The 22551-nt window shown below is 55.0% G+C and overlaps 1 protein-coding gene across 1 annotated transcript in view; it reads right to left on the bottom strand.

The window, feature by feature from the left end:
- The window catches only part of SLC27A2 (solute carrier family 27 member 2), a 42511-nt gene extending 21686 nt beyond the window's left edge, over nt 1-20825 (bottom strand). Inside the window, exon 1 of the mRNA XM_029065774.2 lies at nt 19457-20825. Within this exon, the coding sequence (XP_028921607.1) occupies nt 19457-19976 (520 nt within the window). The 5' untranslated portion in view covers nt 19977-20825. The remainder of the gene's footprint in view (nt 1-19456) is intronic.
- Nucleotides 20826-22551: the final 1726 nt, after the last annotated feature.

Here is a 22551-nt window from a genome sequence, read left to right as displayed (position 1 = left end):
TAGTATACTCTCCCAGGTCGTTAAACAGTGCTCTGCTCACAGCAAGCGCTCAGTAAATACGCTTGATTGATTGAATGATTGTGCTGAATGCCTTGGGCAAATCACTTAACTTCTCTGTGGATCAGTTCCCTCATCTGTGAAATGGAGATTAAGACTGAGCCCCCCGTGGGACGGGGACTGTGATGAACGTGTATCTGCCCCAGTGCTTCGTAAGGAGTCATGCACGTAGTAGACACTTAACAAGCTCCCTGGAGAACACACCACCTCTCGAGAAAGGGTCTAAGAGAGCCCCAGCTGGGCCCAAGTCACTCCAACTTTTCTAGCCCTGAGCCTGTTCTGTCTCCTGTCCTTCCGTCCACGGCCCCACATCTGGCTCCAGCTAGCCTCACTGAGTGCAGTGTGAGCCTGGGTGGGGGTGGAGCTCCTCATTGTAGTCTTGGGAGCCCTTGAATTGATAACCTTGAGGGGCCACAGAAGGCAGCTAAAATGCAAAAGGTATGGAAAAGGAAAAGGGGTTAGGATTGTTTAACTGGATGAAGAATCAATCAGTGAATCAACACTTACTGAGTATTTACTATATGTAGAGCAGAAAAGACTGATGTTGGGAAGGACCAGAGAGGAAGGAAGTGGCGACCTTTGGCACTTAAACTTTTAAAGGATTTTATGTGGGAAGAGTCAATCGATGGTATTTATTAAGCGCTTACAGTGTGCTGAGCACTGTTCTAAGTGCCTGGGAGAATGCACTTAATTCTAAGTGCAATAGAATTAGTAGACATCCCTGCCTCCAAGGAGCCTACAAGATTAGTGGGAAGAATATAGAGAAACTATTTACCATGCCACAGAACCCTGGACTGGAGACAGTGGTCTGAGCCTGAAGTGGGAGAGGAGCCTGTTAGTTATCAGGCAGAAGTGAATCAAAGATAGAGAGCCCTAGAAGAGATGGCAGGGAGATAGTAAACTGTAAACTCACTGTGGGCAGGGAATGTGTCTGTTGTATTGTTGTATTCTCCAAGTGCTTAGTACAGTGCTCTGCACACAGGAAATGATCAATAAATATGATTGACAGTCCTGAACATCTTAGCTGCTTGAAGGCAGGGAGCTAGAATGATTTCAGGATGCTTCAAACCTCTCATCATTGCTGGGCCTTGTCTCTTTCCTCCCTCCCTGGGCTTTACTCCCTATTTTAGCCAGGGAAGACAGGCCTCCCCGGACACAGAGGCCTCCCAGGTTAAGCATCTGTCCCCCTGAGCTGGAATCTGCACAATCTGCAACCCGGGTTGTGCCTGAGATCAGTTATGCCTGAGATTGCCCTGTTTGTACCCCCGCCGGTGTCCATAATGCTGTAGCTGGGAAGGTGGAAACTGAGGCAGAGAGAAGGGCTAGAGGTGATAGGGACTGGACCATCGGATCACTGAATTCCAGACGGAGCTGAGGGGAGGCTGTCTGCTTGGAACCAGCTGTGTATGTTCAGAGTGTGTGTGTTTGTGTGTGTGTGAGAGGAAGGTACCGGAAGGAGGTACAGGAATGGGGGAGGCCCCTTGGTGAGGGAGCAAGTAATAATAATAATGGTGGTATTTGTTAAGCACTTACTATGTACCAAGCATTGTTCTAAGTGCTAGGATTCCCTCCCAAACCCGGTCCTCTCCCAGACTTCCCTATCACCGTGGATGGCACGACCATCCTTCCCGTCTCTCAGGCCCGCAATCTCGGTGTCATCCTTGACTCGTCTCTCTCGTTCACCCCAAACATCCTATCTGTTACAGAGACCTGCCGGTTTCGGTACAATATTGCCAAGATCCGCCCTTTCCTCTCCACCCAAACGGCTACCTTACTGCTATGGGCTCTCATTATATCCCGGCTAGACTACTGTGTCAGCCTTCTCTCTGACCTCCCTTCCTCCTCTCTCGCCCCGCTCAGTCTATTCTTCACTCCGCTGCCCGGCTCATCTTCCTGCAGAAACGATCTGGGCCTGTCACTCCCCTTCTTAAACAACTCCAGTGGTTGCTTATAAACCTCCGCTCCAAACAAAAACTCCTCACTCTAGGCTTCAAGGCTCTACATCACCTTGCCCCCTCCTACCTCTCCTCCCTTCTCTCTTTCTACCGCCCACCCCGCACGCTCTGCTCCTCTGCCGCCCACCTCCTCACCGTCCCTCGGTCTCGCCTATCCCGCCGTCGACCCCCGGGCCACGCCTTCCCTCCTCACCTCCGCCAAACTGATTCTCTTCCCCTCTTCAAAATCCTACTTAAAACTCACCTCTTCCAAGAGGCCTTCTCAGACTGAGCTCCCCTTCTCCCTCTACTCCCTCTACCGCTCCCCCCCACCTCTCCACAGCTTAACCCTCTTTTCTCCCCATTTCCCTCTGCTCCTCCCCCTCTCCCTTCCCATCCCCTCAGCACTGTACTCGTCTGCTCAACTGTATATATTTTCATTACCCTATTTATTTTAATGAATTGTACATCGCCTTGATTCTATTTAGTTGCCATTGTTTTTACGAGATGTTCTTCCCCTCGACTCTATTTATTGCCATTGTTCTCGTCTGCCTCCCCCCGATTAGACTGTAAGCCCGTCAAATGGCAGGGACTGTCTCTATCTGTTGCTGACTTGTTCATTCCAAGCGCTTAGTACAGTGCTCTGCACATAGTAATCGCTCAATAAATACTATTGAATGAATGAATGAATGAAATACCGTAAAAATAATAATAATACTGTTTCGGGCTCTGGAGAAGATGCCTGCAAATTGTAATGTCCTACTTAAACAGTACAAATTAAAGGGGTCCTTCTTTTTTCTTTTTACTCCCATAGCTGACCTAGATTTGTCTTTTAACGTAAGGGTGCCTTCTACACATAAAGCTGTTTTCTTTAAGTACCTGATTTTCACTCCAATCCTCAGCACTCAGGTCCATATCTGGAATGTATTTTTATGCTTGACAACTATCGCTTGCTTAACAGATTCCATTTTAAAGAAATGTGCTGTTTACCCCCCTGGAGAGCGGGAATAGCTCATCCAACACTCCTGACTTTCCCCTCTAGTGATCCATCGTGGACTTTATCATTCACATCATCTGTCTAGAAACCTGCCCTCAATCTTTCAACATTTCTAACTGTTCCTTAACCACCACAATAACAATCACAACATATACTAAGTGCTGACTGTGAGCTGAGCCCTGGGGTAGAGACAGAGTTATGAGGTCAGACATGAGGCTCACAATCCATCTTACAAGGAGTTGCAAGGAGATTAAGTGACTTGCCCACAAGGTCACCAAGCAGGCAAGTGTCAGAACTGAAACTTGAACCCGGGGCCCTTGATTCCCAGTCCCGTGATCTTTCCACTAGACCATTCTAATCACCCCTCCTGGATCTCTTATTCATTTGTCTAATTCTTTAGGTATCATTTAGCATCACATTCTTTCCAATTTCTATCGTGGATCTCCGTGAATTCCCCTAAACCCTTATGAAACCGATTTCCCACGGTAACGGATACCACGCTCTCTGGAAACACAAGTGTCTCCTTTCACAGCCGTAGGGCATTTTTTTGGACACTAGTTTTAGAACCAAATAAAAGTTCCTTCTTCCTGCCAGCGAAGTTGCTAACACAGTCACATTTGCACACCCTAGAATTGTTGGAAGACGTTACCTTGGCATCCCCATTTTACAGATGAGGAAACCGAGGCCTGGAGAAGTGAGGTGACTTCGCAGAGCGGGATTAGAACCCGGGGTCTCCTGACTCCCAGGGCCATTAACAGCCCTGATATACAAACACATCTGAATCAGATTTCCTTGTTCCCTCCCCCATGTTTCCCACCTCAGTAGTTCCCCAGCATGGAAACCGGGGGCTACCTTAATAAGGTTATGGGTTCTTATCCCCGCTCCGCCACTTGTCTGCGGTGTGACCTTGGGTAAGTCACTTGACTTCTCTGTGCCTCGGTTCCCTCACCTGTGAAATGGGGATTAAGACTCTGAGCCCTATCTGGGACAGGGACTGTGTCCAACCCCATTATCTTGTATCTACTCCAGTGTTTAGAACAGTGCTTGGTACATAGTAAGCACTTAACAAATACCACGTATAATAATAATAATCATGGTGAAGTGATTGAGCAATGGGGTAGATGCAAGACAATCAGACCTGTCACAGTCCCTGTCCCACACAAGATTCACAGTCTAAGGGAGAGGGAGAACAGGTATAGAATCCCCATTTTACAGAGGAGGAAACTGAGGCACAGAGTACTTAAGTCAATCAGTCAGTCGTATTTATCGAGCACTGTATTAAGTGCCTGGGAGAGTGCAATATAACAGGACAACAGAGTTGGTAGATATGTCCCCTGCCCAGAGTGAGCTTAGGGTCTAGAGTGGGGGTTAAATGACTTGCCCAAGATAACAGAGCAGGCAAAGGATTAGAACCCAGTTCTTTGGACTCCTGGGCCCGAGATCTTTCCACTGGGCCACACTGCTCGCTCACCAGCCTGCCCCATCCTGTCCCTGTGATGGCAGAGTGGGGCTGCCTCTTGCTTCCCAGCAAACCCCCTACTTTCCCCTTCTTCTCAGGCTCCCCGGTCCAAAGCTCCAGTTACTTCTCTGCTGTGTGACCTTGGGCAAGTCACTTCACTTCGCTGGGCTAATTCTCTGAGGTCTCGAGGAGGGGGAGGAGGGTGCCACGTGGCAGGTGTTGGGTACAAATCCAAGTACTGTGTGACTTTGGGCAAGTCACTTCACTTCTCTGGGCCTCGGTTACCTCATCTGTAAAATGGGGATTGAGACTGTGAGCCCCATATGGGACGGGGACTGTGTCTAACCCAAGTTGCTTCTATCCATCCCAGTGCATAGTAAGTGCCTAACAAATACCATTCTTCTTCTTCTTCTTATTAAAACAGAAGGGAGATTGAGGCAGCAGAGTGAAATATGGACTGGAATCGGGAAAGACAGGAGGCAGGGAGGTCAGTAAGGAGGCAGATCGATCAATCAATCTTTTAATCAGTGGTATTAATTGAGCGCTTACTGTGAGCAGAGTGCTTGGAGAATGCAAGGCAACAGAATTAGCAGACCCGTTGCTTGCCCATAACTAGTTTACAGCCTAGGCATGTTGTAGTCATTCATTCCATCAATCATATTTATTGAGCCCTTACTGTGGGTAAAGCGCGCTGCTTCTCAGGAGCAGTTTAGGTGGAGAGGAAAGGTGCTCTGAAGGTAGAACCGGCAGGATTTGGTGACCGAATATCAAATACCGAATATCTGTCACCAAATATCTGTCATCCTAATCCTCTTCGACCTGTCAGCTACCTTCGCCACTATCGACCACCCCCTTCTCCTGGAAACCTTATCCAACCTCGGCTCCACTGACCCTGTCCTCTCCTGGTTCTCCTCCGATCTCTCTGGCTGCTCAATCTCCCTCTCTTTCCTGGGCTCCTCCTCTGCCTCCCACCTTCTCTGACTGTGGGGGTCTTTCAGAGCTCAGTTACCAGACTCTGTGTTGTGTTCAAAAAGGTATGTCAGAGACCAGTGTATTTCTACCAGCGCCTCTTCTAACCACGAATAGGACGTGGCACTTGATGGGCAGAGTTTCCTCTTCTAGTCAAGACCAGCTCAACCTCAAGGAATGAGTTTCTTTATATACGGTTCGTACAGCATCCCAGCTTCGGCCGAAAAGCACAAGAGATTGCATATCCCTTAAGACAAGCAGCAGTAAACTCTGTTTGGGGGCAATTACTAGGCCCTCCCTGGTTCTCTCCATTATAGGGATCTGGTGGACAAACACGACTGATAGCAGGTTAGAAATCCTGAGCTGGCTTCATCCTTTCTCAAGTTGATATGCTAATCTCCCTGATAGGCCAGCCAAAATGAAAAAAGGGAAGGGGATAGTGATGCGCCCACTTTGAGGAGACGGCGGGTCTCGGGCAGACAGAATGGAGTCCAGGCCCGTCGTATTCCAACCTTTGATATTCTACCACTCCTAGGGACTCTAGTCACCAGAGTTACTCTTGTTTGGTTAAACAAAGCAGTCGGGAGACAATCAAACAGGGCTGGAAACAAAGGGAATGTTCAGAGGGAACGATTGGCTGAGAAGGGACTGATGTAAGGCCGAAACCACATGCTTCCACTGTCCCCTGCTAGTCTCATTTAATCATTCCATCGTATTTATTGAGCGCCTGCTCTGTGCGGAGCACCGTACTAAGCGCTTGGGAGAGTACAAGAGAATAATAAACAGGTACATTCCCCGTCCAGGAGAACTCATTCGCTTCCACAGCTCCAACGACCACCTGTAAGCAGATGATTCCCAGATCTACTCTCCTTCACTGCCGTCCCATACTTCCTCCTGCTTTCAGGACATCTCTCCTCGGATGTCCCGCCGACACCTCAAACTTAACATGTCCAAAACAGAACTCCTTATCTTCCCACCCAAAGCCCGTCCTCCCGCTACTTTCCCCTCACTGTAGACAGCACCACCATGGCCCCATCTCACGAGCCCGTGACCTCGGCGTCATCCGCGACTCCTCTCTCTCATTCAACTCACGTATTCAACCCGTCACCAAATCCTGTCGGTTCTACCTCACAACATCGGTCAAATCTTCCCTCTCCTCTCCATCCAAACTGCTTCCACGTTAATGCAAGTACGTAGTCTAACCCTGCTGGATTACTGTACCAGCCTCCTTGCTAATAATAATGTTGGTATTTGTTAAGCGCTTACTATGTGCCGAGCACTGTTCTAAGCGCTGGGGTAGACACGGGGGAATCAGGTTGTCCCACGTGGGGCTCACAGTCTTAATCCCCATTTTACAGATGAGGTAACTGAGGCACAGAGAAGTTAAGTGACTTGCCCACAGTCACACAGCTGACAAGTGGCAGAGCTGGGATTCGAACCCATGACCTCTGACTCCAAAGCCCATGCTCTTTCCACTGAGCCACGCTGCTTCTACCTTGCTGACCTCCCTACCCCCCTATCTCTCCCTGCTTCAATCCATTCTTCACTCTGCTGCCTGGATCGTTTCTCTAAAAAAACGTTCAGTCCATGTTTCCCACTTCTCAAGAATCTCCAGTGGTGGCCCACCCACCTCTGCATCAAAAACTCCTCACCAGCGGTTTTAGAGCCCCCTCCATCCTCACCTCCCAACTCTCCTACTTCAGTCCAGCCCGCACGCTCCGCTCCTCCAATGCCGATCTTATCTCGCTACTGACCCCTTGTCCTCATCCTCCCTCTGTCTCGGAACTGCGTGCTCTGCACGCGGTAAGCCCTCGATAAATCCGATTGAACGAATGGAACTCCCTCCCCCTTCCTCTCTGTCAGCCCACCACTCTCTTTCCACCTTCAAAGCCTTATTAAAATCACATCTCCCCCAAGAGGCCTTCCCTGATTAACCCCTCATTTTACTTACTCCTTCTTCCTTCTGCTTCAGCTGGGCACTTGGATCCGTCCCCTTCAAGCGCTTGATACGCACCCCCTCTTCAGCCCCACTGCACTTCTGTACCTGTCCAAGATCCATTTTAGTGTCTACCTCCCCGTCTTGACTATATGTTCCTTGATGCAGGGAATGTGTCTGCCGATTCTATTGTATCTTGCTCTCCCAAACGCTTAGTACACTGCCCTGAGCACGGTGAGCGCTCAATAAATACCATTGATTGATCTCTCCCCGTGTAGACTGTAAGCTTGTGATGGGCAGGGAATGTGTCTACCAAGTAAGCACTTCACAAATACCATATTTATTACTATTATTACTATATTGAACTCTCCCAAATGCTTAGTACAGTGCTCTGCACACGGTAAGCGCTCAATAAATACCACTGATTGATTGAGAGAGTGAGGAAGGAGAGAGGGCAGGGCCACGGCCTTGGAAATTTGTCTAGGGCTGGGGGCTGGTGGAGTTGTGGCCGGGGGCAGGGACGAGCTGAGTGGGCTGGGTGGCCTAGTGGGAAGTACGCGGGCCTTAATGTCAGAGGCCGTGGGTTCTAATCCTGGCTCCGCCCCAAGTCTGCTGTGTGACCTTGGGTAAGTCACTTCACTTCTCTGTGCCTCAGTGACCACTTCAGTGAAATGGGGATGAAGACTGTGAGCCCCACGTGGGACAGGGACTTTCTCCAACCCGATTACTTTGTATCTACCCCAGTCCTTGGCAGATAGTAAGCACTTAATAAATCCCACGAGTACTATTTTCAAATGAGAGGCTTTGGGTTCTAATCCCGGGTCTGCCACACGTCTGCGGTGTGATCTTGGGCAAGTCATTTCACTTCTCTGGGCCACATTTCCCTCATCTGTAAAATGGGGATTCATTCCCTGTTCTCCCTCTTAGTTTGACAGTGAGCCCCATGCGGGACAGGGACTATATCTCGCCTGACTCCAGTGCTTGCCAAAGAGTAAGAACTTAACAAGTACCACTATGATGATAATAATAATTAACTTGTATCTATCCCAGCATTTGGAACAGTGTTTGTCACTTTACAAATTCCACAAAAAATTAGAGCAACCCTAGTGCTTAGAACAGTGCTTAACCTAGGGTAGACACTTAATAAATGCCATTATTATTCATTCATTCATTCAATCGTATTTACTGAGCACTTACTGCGTGCAGAGCACTGTGCTAAGTGCTTGGGAGAGTACGATACAACAATAAACAGCCAATTCCCTACCCGTTTCACTATTAGCCACGGAGCTTAGTGGAGAGACCCCGGGCCTGGGAGTCGAAAGGACTTGGGTTCTCATCCCGGCTCTGCCACATGTCTGCTGTGTGACCCTGGGTAAGTCGCTTCACTTCTCTGGGCCTCGGTTCCCTCATCTGTAAATTGGAGATTAAGAGTGTGAGCCCCATGGCACCCAGGGACTGTATCCAACCAGATTAGTTTATATCCACCCCAGTGCTTAGAACAGTGCTTGGCGTACTGTAAATGCTTAACAAGTACCATTATTATTATTCAAGTAACATGTGTTTGTGTGTGTTTGTGTGGGTGATTGTGTGGCTGTTTGCCTTGTCAGTTCCACTGGCTCAGGGTCAAACATAAAAAACCCCCCCAAACCAACACCTTAATCTGTGGGTCCTACCTTTGCTCTAGAAGGGAGTTGCTCAATAAAGGTTAAGTTCCACTTGGAAGCCAGTAACTATTTAATGGAAAAATTAATTATCTCCATTCACCTCTGCTAGGACAGGCTGCACTTGGGACTTTACCGAGAAACGGACCTTCGAATGATCAAGCAAACTCCTCCCCCCTAAGGGGAGACATCGTGGTCTAACGACTAGGGCCCGGGGACCTGGGACCCAAGAAGGATCTAGGTTCTAATCTCGGCCCTGCCGCTTGTCTGCCAGGTGGCCTTTGTCAAGTCACTTCACTTCTCCGGGCCTCAGTTCCCTCACCTGCAAAATGGGGATTAAGACCGTGATCCTCATGTGGGACAGGGACTGTGTCCATCCCGATTAGCTTGTACCTACCCCAGTGCTAAAAGCAGTGCTTGACACAGAACGAATATCATCATCATCACCCGCTGTCTTATTTCACGTCACTGAAACCTTGAACTCCTTCGGCAGGATTCGACCTTATTGTTTCCCAAGCAGGGCAGAAACCTGCCTCCACATCCAGGTTTCTGGCCTGCCACACAAGCCGGGGGTAGGTTGGGTCGCATTCATTCATTCAGTTGTATTTATTGAGCGCTTACTGTGTTCAGAGCACCTTACCAAGTGCTTGGGAGAGGACGACAGAACAAAAAACAGACACATTCCCTGCCCACAACGAGCTTATGCGTGACAAGGAGTGGGATGCACGAATAGAGCTGGTCAGGTGTGGTCTGTTGGCGTGACCTTAATAATGTTGGTATTTGTTAAGCGCTTACTATGTGCAGAGCACTGTTCTAAGTGCTGGGGTAAATACAGGTTAATCAGGTTGTCCCACGTGAGGCTCACAGTTAATCCCCATTTTACAGATGAGGTAACTGAGGCACAGAGAAGTTAAGTGACCTGCCCACAGTCACGCAGCTGACAAGTGGCCGAGCCGGGAGTCGAACCTATGACCTCTGACTCCGAAGCCCAGGCTCCTTCTACTGAGCCACGCTGCTTCCCCCAACCTTCAGGATGCCCGGGTAACTCAACACTGGAGAAGCTGGATAGAGCGATGGCCTGGATGTCAGAAGATCGTGGCTTCTAATCCTGGCTCCGCCGCTTGTCGGCTGTGTGGTCTTGGGAAAGTCACTTCACTTCTCTGGGCTTCAGTTCCCTCATCTGTAAACTGGGGATTGAGACTGTGAGCCCTACCTGGGACGGGGACTGGGTCCAACCTGATTTGCTTGCATCAACGCCAGAACTTAGTACGGTGCCCGGCAAATAGTAAGCACTTAACAGATACCACAGTTATTATTATTAGTAGTAGTATTATTAAAGCTGGAACTGCCCCACAGGCCCTCCTGAGGGTACCCTGCAGCTTCTCTTTCCCTTATCGATCAATCAATGGTATTTACTGAGCACTTACTGTGTGCAGAGCGCTGGACTAAGCGCTTGGGAGAGTACAATATAACAATCGAGAAGCAGGGTGGTCTAGTGGAAAGACCACGGGCCTGGGAGACAGAAGGACCTGGGTTCTAATCCCGACTCTGCCACTCGTCTGCTGCGTGACCATGGGCAAATCAGTTCACTCGGCTGGGCCTCGGTTTTCTCGTCTGTAAAATGGGGACGAAGACTGTGAACCCCATGTGGGACAGGGACTGTGTCCAACCTGATTAGCTTGCGTCTAACCTGGCTTTCAGACCAGTGCTTGACCCATAGAAAGCGCTGAACAAACACCATCATTATTATTATTATAGTATAACGTCGATTGATCGAAAGTGAGGGAGACATGAATGTGAGATATACTGGGAAGGGGAGGCAGAAATACAGGACAGTTAGCAACCATTCAAAGTCCTCTAGACTGTCAGCCTGTTGTGGGCCGGGAATATGTCTGTTGTATTGTTCTATTGTCCTCTCCCAAGCACTTAGTACAGTGCTCCGCAAACAGTAAGTGCTCAATAAATATGATAGACTGACATCGAAAGCCTCTCTCAGGGTCACACCTGGAGAGTTTCCAGTACTCTACCAATCTCGGCTATAGGAGGGAGAGTCAAGCAGAGTCCAATCCTAGCTCGGGAAGTGGCTAGCGAGCGGAACAATCTGCTATAAGTCAAAACTCCCCCGTGCTGGGCAGCAGCCGCACGGGAGAGAGTCGAGGGCGGAGACTCGAATTTACTGCGCGGAAGGCGGCGATGGTAAACCGCTTCTGTACTCTTCCCAAGAAAACTCTATGGATCCACTACCGAACGATTGCAGATGGAGAGCGGGGCATTCTGGGAGACGTGTCCGTGGTGTCGCTATGGGTCGGAAACGACTCGACGGCATAAGACAAGACATTCAAAGGTGCCACCTTCTACCAGCATTCTTCCCTAGCCTTGATTGTCCCTATGAAGCGGAGGGGGAATAATAATAATAATAATGTTGGTATTTGTTAAGCGCTTACTATGTGCCGAGCACTGTTCTAAGCGCTGGGGTAGACACAGGGGAATCAGGTTGTCCCACGTGGGGCTCACAGTCTTAATCCCCAATTTACAGATGAGGTAACTGAGGCACCGAGAAGTTAAGTGACTTGCCCAAAGTCACACAGCTGACAAGTGGCCGAGCAGGGATTCGAATCCATGACCTCTGACTCCAAAGCCCGTGCTCCTTCCACTGAGCCACGCTGCCTCTCAAAGAAGAAGGGACTTTTGGGAGGAAGGAAGCAAGAGGGATGGGGTTTGGGAATGGCTAACCAGTTCATGAGAACCTCTAGGAGACCCAATTTGGGGTCTTTTGGGCCCCATCCACAGCTTTCAGTCAGTCAGTCGGTCAGTCAATGGTATTTATTGGGCCCTTACTCTGTGCAGAACACTGTACTAAGCGCTTGGGAGAGTACGATCTAACAATCTAACAGTCACATTCCCTGCCCAGAACAAGCTCACGATCTAGAGGGAGAGACAGACATTAATAGAAATAAAGAAAATTACAACTAAGGACATATCTTGGGACCGATGAGGGAATTGGCGGGGAGCCCGCTACCGACAGCTGTGGAGGAGGCAAGAACCCCCGGAGTCCCGGTCCCCAACACCCCAATTTTTGCTGCCTCCTCCGATCCTCCCTCCTGGGACCACTGGGTATCACCCCACGTGCTCCTGAACTGCAGGTCTTCCCCCGTCCCCTAATAATAATAATAATTTATGAAGCGCTTACCATGTGCCGGACACTGTACTAAGAGCTGCGGTGGATACAAGCAAATCTGGAGCTCCTTATCTTCCCTCCCCGGGCCTGTCCTCTCCCGAACTTTGCCGTCTTTGTAGACGGCACCACCATCCTGCCCGTCCCACAAGTCCGTAACCTCGGCGTCATCCTTGACTCCGCTCTCTCATTCACCCCATCCATCCAATCCATCACCAAATCCGTTCGGTCTCACCTTCACAACATCGCTAAAATCCGCCCTTTCCTCTCCATCCAAACCGCCACCACGTTAGTGCAATCACTCATCCTACCCCGCCTAGATTACTGCATCAGACTCCTTGCTGACCTCCCAACCTCCTGCCTCTCCCCACTCCAGTCCAGACTTCACTCTGCTACCCGGGTCATTTTTCTAGAAAAACGTTCAGGACACGTCACCCCTCTTCCTCAAAAAAAAAAAGGTCCAGTGGCTGTCCATTCACCTCCATACCAAACAAAAACTCCATGCCATTGGCTTTAAAGGATTCCATCACCTCACCCCCTCCTACCTCCCCTCGCTTCTCTCTTCTACAACTCAGCCCGCACACTTTGCTCCTCTGGTGCCGCTAACCGGGGCCTCCGTCTCCTCTGTCTCGCCACCGACCCCTGGCCCACGTCCTACCTCTGGCCTGGACCGCCCTCCCTCCTCACATCTGCCGGACAACGACTCTCCTCTGCTTCAAAGCCTTACTGAAGGCTCATCTCCTCCAAGAGGCCTTTCCAGACTAAGCCCCATGTTTTCACATCTCCCACTCCCTTCCGCGTCACCCTGACTTGCTCTTGCCCCTTCTCCCGACCCCACAGCGCTAATGTATAAATATATGTAATTTTATTGTTTATCCCCCCCCCCCAGCCAAGACTGCGAACTCGTGGCGGGCTCGGATGGTCTCTCTTTCTTACTGTATTGTTCTTTCCCAAGTACAGTGCTTTACACACGGTAAGCGCTTAATAAATATGATTGAATGAATGCTTGGACCCAGGCCCCGTCCCACATGGGAGTCACAGTCTTCATCCCCACTTCACAGATGAGGGAACGGAGGCACGGAGAAGTGACGTGACTTGCCCGAGGTCACCCAGCAGACGAGTGGATTAGAACCCAGGTCTTCCCGACTCCCAGGCCCAGACTCTATCCACTGGGCCCCGCTGACTCCCCTCATCCCAAGCCTCACCCACGCCTGGTTTGAGTCGGTGATGTCTCCTGGGAACACAGGTGCCTCTGTCCCCGTCAGCCCCCAACCCGCCCCCCCCGGACTCTCTGCCGGCTCCTGACCAGCGTCGGGGCAACGGGGTCAGTCGGCCAGTGGGTCGTATTTATCGAGTGCTGACTGCGTGCAGAGCACTGTACTAAGCGCTTGGGAGAGGACAACGGAACACTATAACGGAAACGTTCCCCGCCCACAGCGAGTTTCCAGTGTAGAGGGGGAGACAGACATTAAGAGAAATAATGATAAATTACGGATAGGGATGTAAATGCTGTGGGGCGGGGAGGGGGGACGAGCGAGTCAGGGCGACGCAGAAGGGAGTGGGAGAAGAGGAAAGGGCAGGAGGTGGTGGTGATGGTGGAAAGGGGCAGTGGGCTTGGGGTAAACATGGTGGGCGTGGAAAGAGCGGGTGGGAGAGAGGAACGCTTCTCTCACCACTTGGCTCCCACTCCCTGCCTCCTCACAGAGGAGCTCAGCTCTGCTTTTCATTCATTCATTCAATAGTATTTATTGAGCACTCACTATGTGCAGAGCACTGTACTAAGCGCTTGGAATGTACAAGCCCCTCTGCCTCGCCCCTCCCTTGGGCCTCCCCGGCCCAGTGGACAGAGCCCGGGCCTGGGAGTCAGAAGGTCGAGGGTTCTAATCCCGCCTGCTGGGTGACCTGCGCGAATGACTACTAAGCGCTGGGGCAGATACGAGTTAATCAGATTGGACAGCGTCCCTGACCCACATGGGGCTCACGTTCTTCATCCCCATTTTCCAGAGGAGGGAACTGAGGCCCAGAGAAGCAAAGGAACTTATCCAAAGTCACCCAGCAGACGAGTGGCAGAGCCGGGATTAGAATCCAGGTCCTTCCGCCTCCGCTGGGCCGTAACTTCTCCTTGCCTCAGGCTATTCATCTGTAAAATGGGAGTTCTCCCTACTTAGACTGCGAGCTCCACGTGAGGCAGGGACTGGGTCCGATTTTCTTGTATCTACCCCGGGGCTTAGTAGAGTGCTCAGCACAGCATTAGCACTTAACGGTAGCCACAATAATTATTACAGACCTGTGGCAGCCAGTTGTAGCCACACCGGCAAGTAACTCCCCCTCCAAGCCAAGAGCCCTGATAGGTCAATCCCTTTAATGTTGGGGAGAACTGGGGGGTCTGGGGGTGGTCACAGCGCATTCAACCGTAGTGAGAAGTAGCCCGGGCCAGTGGAAAGAGCACAGGTCTGAGAGTCGGAGGACCCGGGATCAATTTCCGGCTCTGCCAGTTGCTGGCTGTGGGATCTGAGGCATGTCATTTTACTTCTCTGTGCCTCGGTTTCCTCAATTGTCAAATGGGGATTCAATCCCCGTTCTCCCTCCCACTTAGACTGCAAGCCCCATGCAGGATAGAGACTGCGTCCATATACCTGTATCGATCCCAGCGCTTAGAACAGTGCGTGCGCACATAGTAAGACCTTAACAAATACCCTCCCCCGCCCCCGCCCCCCCGATTCAAAAGCAAGATCACAGATCCTGAACAAGTGGTGCAATACGAGAGTGGATTCCAGCCGTGGGGCAGCCCAGCCTCAGGGGAGGAGGCCGGGAGTCAGGCCCAGGGATCCAGGTGCGAAAACAGAGGCCTGATCTCCGTGGTTGGCACCTGCGATACCTGCGACATCTCGAACCCCATGCCTTGTGCCGGGTGGCCTGGATTACATCCCTGGAGACTGAATGCCCACGGGACACATCCGCTGGCATCAACCCGACCCAAACAGCTAGGGGTCAGGGCCAGGATGGGGCAGGGCACAGAATCCCAGTTTCCGCTTCTCTCTCCTAATAACACTAATCACTGTACTGGTTAAGCGCTTACTATGTGCCAAGCACTGTCCTAAGCCCTGGGGTAGAGAAGAATTAATCAGGTTGGACACAGTCCCTGCCCCACAGGGGGCTCACACTCTTCATCCCCATTTTCCAGCTGACGGAACTGAGGCCCAGAGAAGTGAAGTGACTTGCCCAAGGTCACGCAGCACACGTGCGGCAGAGCCGGGATGAGAACCCAGGTCCTTCTGACTCCCAGGCCCGGGCTGTACCCACTAAGCCTCCCGGAAGCCATACGGGACTGAAACGTGAGTCCTTAGAGAGCACCTGCAAGCAGGATTATCGTGCCAGGGCTGGAGTGAGGGAAAACAAAACCAGTGGATTTACCCGAACGTGACCTCTGCCCTCTCGGGAAGGGCCGGGAGTCTTTTGGGAACGGGGTGACGGACCGGTCTCCGAGGTTTCCTGTTGGGCCTGGATTGAGCCCCTGAGGGAGGTGGCGGGCAGTCTTCCCCCGGGCCCTGGACACTTGGGTCCTGGGTCCACTGGGAGAGGTCGGGGGTCACTCCCTGTGGGAACCTGGTCCCAAGGCCCGGACAAATCCAGGCCTCTCCCGTCTGTGTCGCTGGCTATTTTTTTGGGCATCTGTTAAGTGCTTACTATGTGCCAGACACTGTACTGAGTGCTGGGGTAGATAACAGACTAATAATAATAATGATGATGACGTTGATGATGGTATTTTTTTAAGCACTTACTACATGCCAGGGTCTGTACTAAGCTCTGGGGTAGACAACAAACTAATAATAATGGTGATGATGATGATGATGGTATTTTTTTAAGCACTTACTATGTGCCAGGCTCTGTACTAAGCGCCGGGGTGGACACTAGCAAATCAGGTTGATCGCAGTCCCTGCCCCACGTGGGCTCACGGTCTCGATCCCCGTTTTCCAGGTGAGGTAACTGAGGCACAGAGAAATGAAGTGACCTGCCCCAGGTCATAAAGCAGACAAGCGGTGGAGCCGGGACAATAATAATAATGTTGGTATTTGTTAAGCGCTTACTGTGTGCAGAGCACCGTTCTAAGCACTGGGGGAGATACAGGGTAATAAAACTGAGGCACAGAGAAGTTAAGTGACTTGCCCACAGTCACACAGCTGACAAGTGGAAGAGGTGGGATTCGAACCCATGACCTCTGCCTCCCAAGCCCGGGCTCTTTCCACTGAGCCACGCTGCTTCTCTCAGATCAGACACAGTCCGGGTCCTACGTGGGGCTCGCGGTCTTCCTCCACATTTTACAGATGGGGTAACTGAGGCCCAGAGAATAATGATAAGGCGACAACTAGTAATAGTAGTAATACTTCTGGTATTTGTTAAGCGCTTACTATGTGCCAGGCACTGTAATAAGCGGCGGGGTAGACACAAGCTAATCAGGTTGGATACGGCCTCTGTCCCACACAGGGCTCGCGGTCTTCATCCCCATTTTACGGACGAGGGAACCAAGGCCCAGAGAAGTGAAGTGATTCGCCCAGAGTCACACAGCGGACAAGGGGGCGGAGGCAGGATCGGAACACAGGTCCTTCTGAATCCCAGGCCCGGGCTCTAGCCACTAGGCCCCACCACTTCTTCCTGCACTTTCCCCTCTCCCCCCAGATGCCGGTTGGCATCTTTCCTCAGGGAGCGTCTCCCTTGACTCCTGCTTCCATTCATTCAACTGTGCTCATTGAGCGCTTCCTGAGTGCAGAGCATTGTACTGAGCGCTTGGGAGAGTACAATAGAACAATAAACAGACACGTTCCCTGCCCTCAGAGAGCTCACTGTCTAGGAGGAGTTTACAGTCAAGAGGGACCTGGGTTCTAACCCCGGCTCTGCCAACGGCTTGCCGTGTGACCTCGGGCAAGTCACGTCACTTCTCTGGGCCTCAGTTCCTCAGTGGTCACATGGGGAGTCGATACCCCCCTGCTTAGACTGTGAGCCCCATGCGGGACAGGGACTGTGTCCGGGGTAATTCAGTTAGACTTACCTCAGCGCTTAGAACAGCGTGTGACACATGGTAAGTGCTTAAGAAACAGCACAAAAGAGTCCAGGGCCGGAAGGCGGGGGTGGTCCCTGACTCCATCCCGCTGCCCCCGAGCAGACCTGTTTTTCCTCGGGACCACCCCCCGCCTCCGGATAGAACCCGGGGCCTGCGAGTCAGAAGGACCTTGGTTCTCATCCCGACTCCCCCGACCTGTCCGCCGTGTGACCTTGGGCCGGTCACTTCACTTCTCTGGGCTTCATTTGGAAGATGAGGGGATGAAGACCGGGAGCCCCAAGTGGGACAGGGATCGGGTCCCACCCGATGTACTCGCATCAACTCCAGCGCCGGGAACGGTGCTTGCCACATAGTAAGGTGCTTAACAAGTACCAGGATTGTGTTTGTAGTATTTACTCCCATCTGTCCAAGCTCATCCCTTCCCCGAGACGGTGGGCAACGCTCAGTGCGGTGGCCAGTGTAGGGTGACCGGGGCAGATCCGACGGGCCCGGCCCGGACGAGCCGGGACTCTCCGGGGGCGGCCGGGTGCACCTGCTGCCCGGGAATTCCCGCAGCGGTGGCGATTCCTGGATCCCGGCCCTCAGGCGGGCCCGGGATTGGGGCGAGTGGGGTCCCTGGAGGGGGATGGGGTGGGTGGGCTTCCTTCCTCCTCCCCGGCCCCCAACCCGGGGAGCCGTCGGGGAAGCGCTCGCCGGAAGGGAGCATGGATGGGGCGCGTTGGAGCAGCGTCCGGAGAGCGCGGTGGGCGCGGGGCAGGAGCCGGAAAACTCGAGGAGCGCGGGCAGGAGCCAGACAGCGCGGGCAACGCGGAGGGGGACCCGGACAGCGCGGGGAGAGGGGAGCGGGACCAGGAGAGCGCGGAGCAGGGCCCGAAGAACTCGAGGAGCGCGGGCCAGGACCTGTAGGACGCGGGGACCGGGGAGCGGGACCTGGAAAACTCGAGGAGCGCGGGGCGGGACCCGGACAGCGCGGAACGGGACTCGGACCACTCGGAGAGCGCGGAACGGGATCGGTACAACACGGGGAGCGGGGATCAGGACCCGGGAAAGCTCCAGGAGCGCGGGGCAGGACTCGGACGGCGCGGAACAGGATTCGGACCCCTCGGGGATTCGGAGAGCGCGGGGCAGGTCCCGGACAACGCGGGGGATGCGCGGGTGAGGGGCCGTGTCCGGGCAACGGGGGACGATGTTAACGATGGTGTTCGTTAACCTCTTACTATGTGCCCAGCACTGTTCTAAGCGCTGGGATAGAGATACGGTAATCAGGTTGTCCCACGTGGGGCTCCGGCCCTAATCCCCATTTGACAGATGAGGCGACTGAGGCCCAGAGAAGTGAAGGGTCCGGCCCAAAGTCACCAGTGGGCAAGTGGCGAAGCCGGGATTAGAGGTCCAGAGAAGTGAGGCGACTGGCCCAAGGTCACACAGCGGGGAAGTGGAGGAGCGGGGATCGGAGGCCCAGAGAGGTGAAGGGACAGGCTCACGGTCACCCGGCGGACAGGTGGCGGAGGGGGCATCGGAGGCTCAGAGATCCGAAGGGACAGCAGCGGACAGGTGGTGGAGCGGGGATCAGGGGCCCAGAGAGGTGAGGGGCCGGGCCCAAAGTCGCCCGGAGGATAAGTGGCAGAGCGGGGATTAGAGGCCCAGAGAGGCGAAGGGACCGGCCCGAAGTCACGCAGCGGATAAGGGGCAGAGCGGGGATCGGAGGCCCAGAGAGGTGAGGGGCCGGGCCCAAAGTCACCCGGAGGATAACTGGCAGAGCGGGGATTAGAGGCCCAGAGAGGCGAAGGGACCGGCCCGAAGTCACGCAGCGGATAAGGGGCAGAGCGGGGATCGGAGGCCCCAGGGAGGAGAAGGCACCGGCCCAAAGTCACCCAGCGGATAAATGGAGGAGCGGGGATCGGAGGCCCAGAGATCCGAAGGGACAGGCCCGGAGTCACCCGGCGGACGGGTGGCGGAGTGGGGATTAGAGGCTCAGAGAGGCGAAGGGACCGGCCCAAAGTCACGCAGCGGATAAATCGAGAAGTGGGGATCGGAGGCCCAGAGAGGTGAAGGCACGGGCTCACGGTCGCCCGGCGGACGGGCGGCGGCGCGGGGACGAGAAGGGCCAGGGAGGCGAAGGGACCGGCCCCACGTCGGCCGGCGGATGGGTGGCGGAGCGGGGCCGGGAAGGCGGGCCCTCCGGGGTCGGCGGGGGGCGGGGGCCACTCACCGGGGTCGGCGATGAGGAGTTTGGCTCCGCTGGCCTCGAGGCCGTGGACGAGGGCCCGTCGGCGGCTGTGGTGGTTGAGGCAGGCCAGGGGGCAGCCCAGCTTGGCCACGGCCAGCCACAGCCAGACGTAGGCCGGCCGGTTGCGGAGCAGCAGGGCGGCGGGGCGGCCCCGGCCGAGGCCCAGGCGGAGGCGCAGGGCGCGGGCGGCGCGGTTGCTCAGGGCCTCGGCCTGGCCGAAGGTCAGCGTGTCCTCGCCCGCCCGCACGAAGGCCCGGCCCGGCTCCCGCGCCGCCCAGTCCCGCAGGGCGTCCAGCACGGTGCGGACCGGCCGCCGCCGCCCGTAGCCCCGCAGCCGCCGCCCGGCCCGCATCATCCGCGCCAAGAAGACCAGGTCTCCGGCCAGCCGGCCCACCGAGCTCCCCCCCGGCCGCGCCCGGCACAGGCCCAGCACCAGCGCCGGCCCCACCAGCGCCGCCAACACCAGCGGCCCCACCAGCGACCAAGGGGCCAGGGCCAGCATCCCGCACCCCGCGCCTCGCACCTCCCGCCGGGCCGCGACGCGCCTCCGGAGGGAGGGAGACCAGAGAGGGGTGGTCCCGCACGAGGGGGGGGGAAGGAGGGAGGTCAGAGGGGTGGTCCTGGCAGAGAAGGCGGGAGAGCGGAGGGGTGGTCCTGGGAGAGAAGGCGGGCGAGCGGAGGGATGGTCCCGGGAGAGAAAGAGGGCGAGCGGAGGGGTGGTCCTGGGAGAGAAGGAGGGCGAGCGGAGGGGTGGTCCTGGGAGAGAAGGAGGGCGAGCGGAGGGGTGGTCCCGGGAGAGAAGGAGGGCGAGCGGAGCGGTGGTCCTGGGAGAGAAGGCGGGAGACCGGAGGGATGGTCCCGGGAGAGAAGGAGGGCGAGCGGAGGGGTGGTCCTGGGAGAGAAGGAGGGCGAGCGGAGGGGTGGTCCTGGGAGAGAAGGCGGGAGACCGAGGGGTGGTCCCGGGAGAGAAGGAGGGCGAGCGGAGCGGTGGTCCTGGGAGAGAAGGCGGGAGACCGGAGGGATGGTCCTGGGCGAGGGGACGGGGGATCAGAGCGGTGGTCCCGGCCGGGAGGGAGGGCCGGCAGAGGGGTGGTCCTGGGAGAGGAGGCGGGGGACCAGCGGGATGGTCCTAGGAGAGGAGAGGGGTAGCCCCGGGAGGGCGAGTGGGCGAGCAGCTGACTGGCCCCGAGAGGGCGGGCGAGGAGAGGGGTGGTTCTAGGTGGGCGAGCAGTGGGATGGTCCTGGGCCAGCGGGCGAGGAGCGGGGTGGTCCTGGGCGAGTGGACGGGCAGCCGAGTGTCCCCGAGCAGGAGGACGGGCGGGCGAGGAGCGGGTGCGGGAGGGCTAGTGAGCGTGGGGATTGTGAGCGGGGCGGGGGCGGGGGCACCGAGCCCCTCCCCCTGGTTGGAGGGAGGGAGGGAGGGAGGGAGGGGAGGCCGGACTCCCGGGACCCCGGGACCACCCCCTCCCCACCCCATGCCGCTTGAGGAATAATAACCGTTATCGTGCTTGCTAAGGGCTTACTCGGTGCCAAGCTCTGTTCTAAGCCCTGGGGGAGATACAAGCCGATCGGGTGGGACCCAGTCCCGGTCCCACGTGAGGCTCACACTCTTCACCCCCATTTTCCAGAGGAGGGAACTGAGGCCCCGAGAAGGGAAGCGACTCGCCCGGGGTCACACAGCAGACACGTGGGGGCAGTCGGGATGAGAACCCAGGTCCTCGCGGCCACCAAGCCGGGCCGCTTCTCTTCGCCGGTGACTGGCCCGACCCGTGGGATGACAAGCCCCCCCAGCCCTTCTCCCCAGGCAGCCCACTCCTCAGGGGGCTCAGACCGCCCCCCTTGCCCCAGCCCCTTCCCCCACCCCCCACCCCGCAGCCAGAGAGGACGATGCTGGTTGAGGGGACGGGGCTTCCCCATTTTTGTTGTCTGCCTCAGTTGGCGGTTTCCGTTAGGCCCTTGGGTACCAACGAGTCCCACTCCGACACCTGTGGTAAAGGAACTAATGGGGCACCTGGGCATCGGGGGACAAAGCTGATCTGTGGTTGGCATGGAGACTGCACCCTGGGGGGCGGGGGGAGGTGAAGGAGGGTTGTTGGGGTCGGAGCTGTGATTACGCGACTCCTTCCTAGACCCCTTCCCCCTCCACGCCCACTCCCCCCCCGCCCACCCGGAACAAGGACTCCGGCACATCTGCCACTCGAACCCAGATCTAGACCCGTCTGGAGCTCCCGTCTCACCTTCTACTCGGCCTCTTAATGACGTATGTGTTAATGGCTTACACCGCGCCGGGCGATGTACTGAACGATGGGGTGAATAACGAACCCTGGGGGGTGGGTTGGACACAGTCCCTGTCATTCATTCAGTCCATCGCGTTTATTGAGCGCTTACTGTGTGCAGAGCTCAGCGCTAAGACCTTGGGAGAGGACGACGCAAGGAGCTTACAGCCCACGTGGGGCTCACGGTTTCACTCCCCATTTCACGGATGAGGTCGCTGAGGCCCAGAGGAGTGAAGTGCCTTGCCCAGGGTCACGCAGCATCCCATTAAGGCATTCACTGATGGTGATTCAGACTCCGTCGCCCGGAAAGACGGAGGCTGGTGGACGGGATGGGGAGCGGCGTGGCCTAGTGGCTAGAGCCCGGGGCCCGGGAGTCAGAAGGATCCCGACTCGGCCGTGCGTCGGCCGTGCGACCTTGGGCCGGTCGCTTCACTTCCCTGGAAGTGACCTCCCCTGGGAGATGGGGATCAAGGTCGCGAGCCCCTCCGCGGGACGGGGACTGTGTGCGACCCGATTATCTCCTCTTCGCCCCGGCGCTTAGAACGGTGCCTGGTGCATAGTAAGTGCTTAACAGATATCGCAATTAAGTCTACGGATCTCTCGGAGGAATGGGCAGGGCAAACGGGGAATTGTTGTTCAACCAGCTCCCATGACACCTGGGTGAGAAGGAACCCGCTGAAGCAGGGCATTGGCAAACAAAAGGAAACCTTTCTTCCCCTCAGCAGGGAGGATAATCCTATGGGATTTACCACAGAAGGTTGTTGAGGCAGAAAATATTGGCAGGTTCCAGAAGGGTTTGGA

This window comes from Ornithorhynchus anatinus, chromosome 5 (assembly GCF_004115215.2).
Source record: "Ornithorhynchus anatinus isolate Pmale09 chromosome 5, mOrnAna1.pri.v4, whole genome shotgun sequence".
NCBI classification, from domain to species: Eukaryota; Metazoa; Chordata; class Mammalia; order Monotremata; family Ornithorhynchidae; genus Ornithorhynchus; species Ornithorhynchus anatinus.
This window is presented reverse-complemented; position numbering and strand designations above follow the sequence as displayed.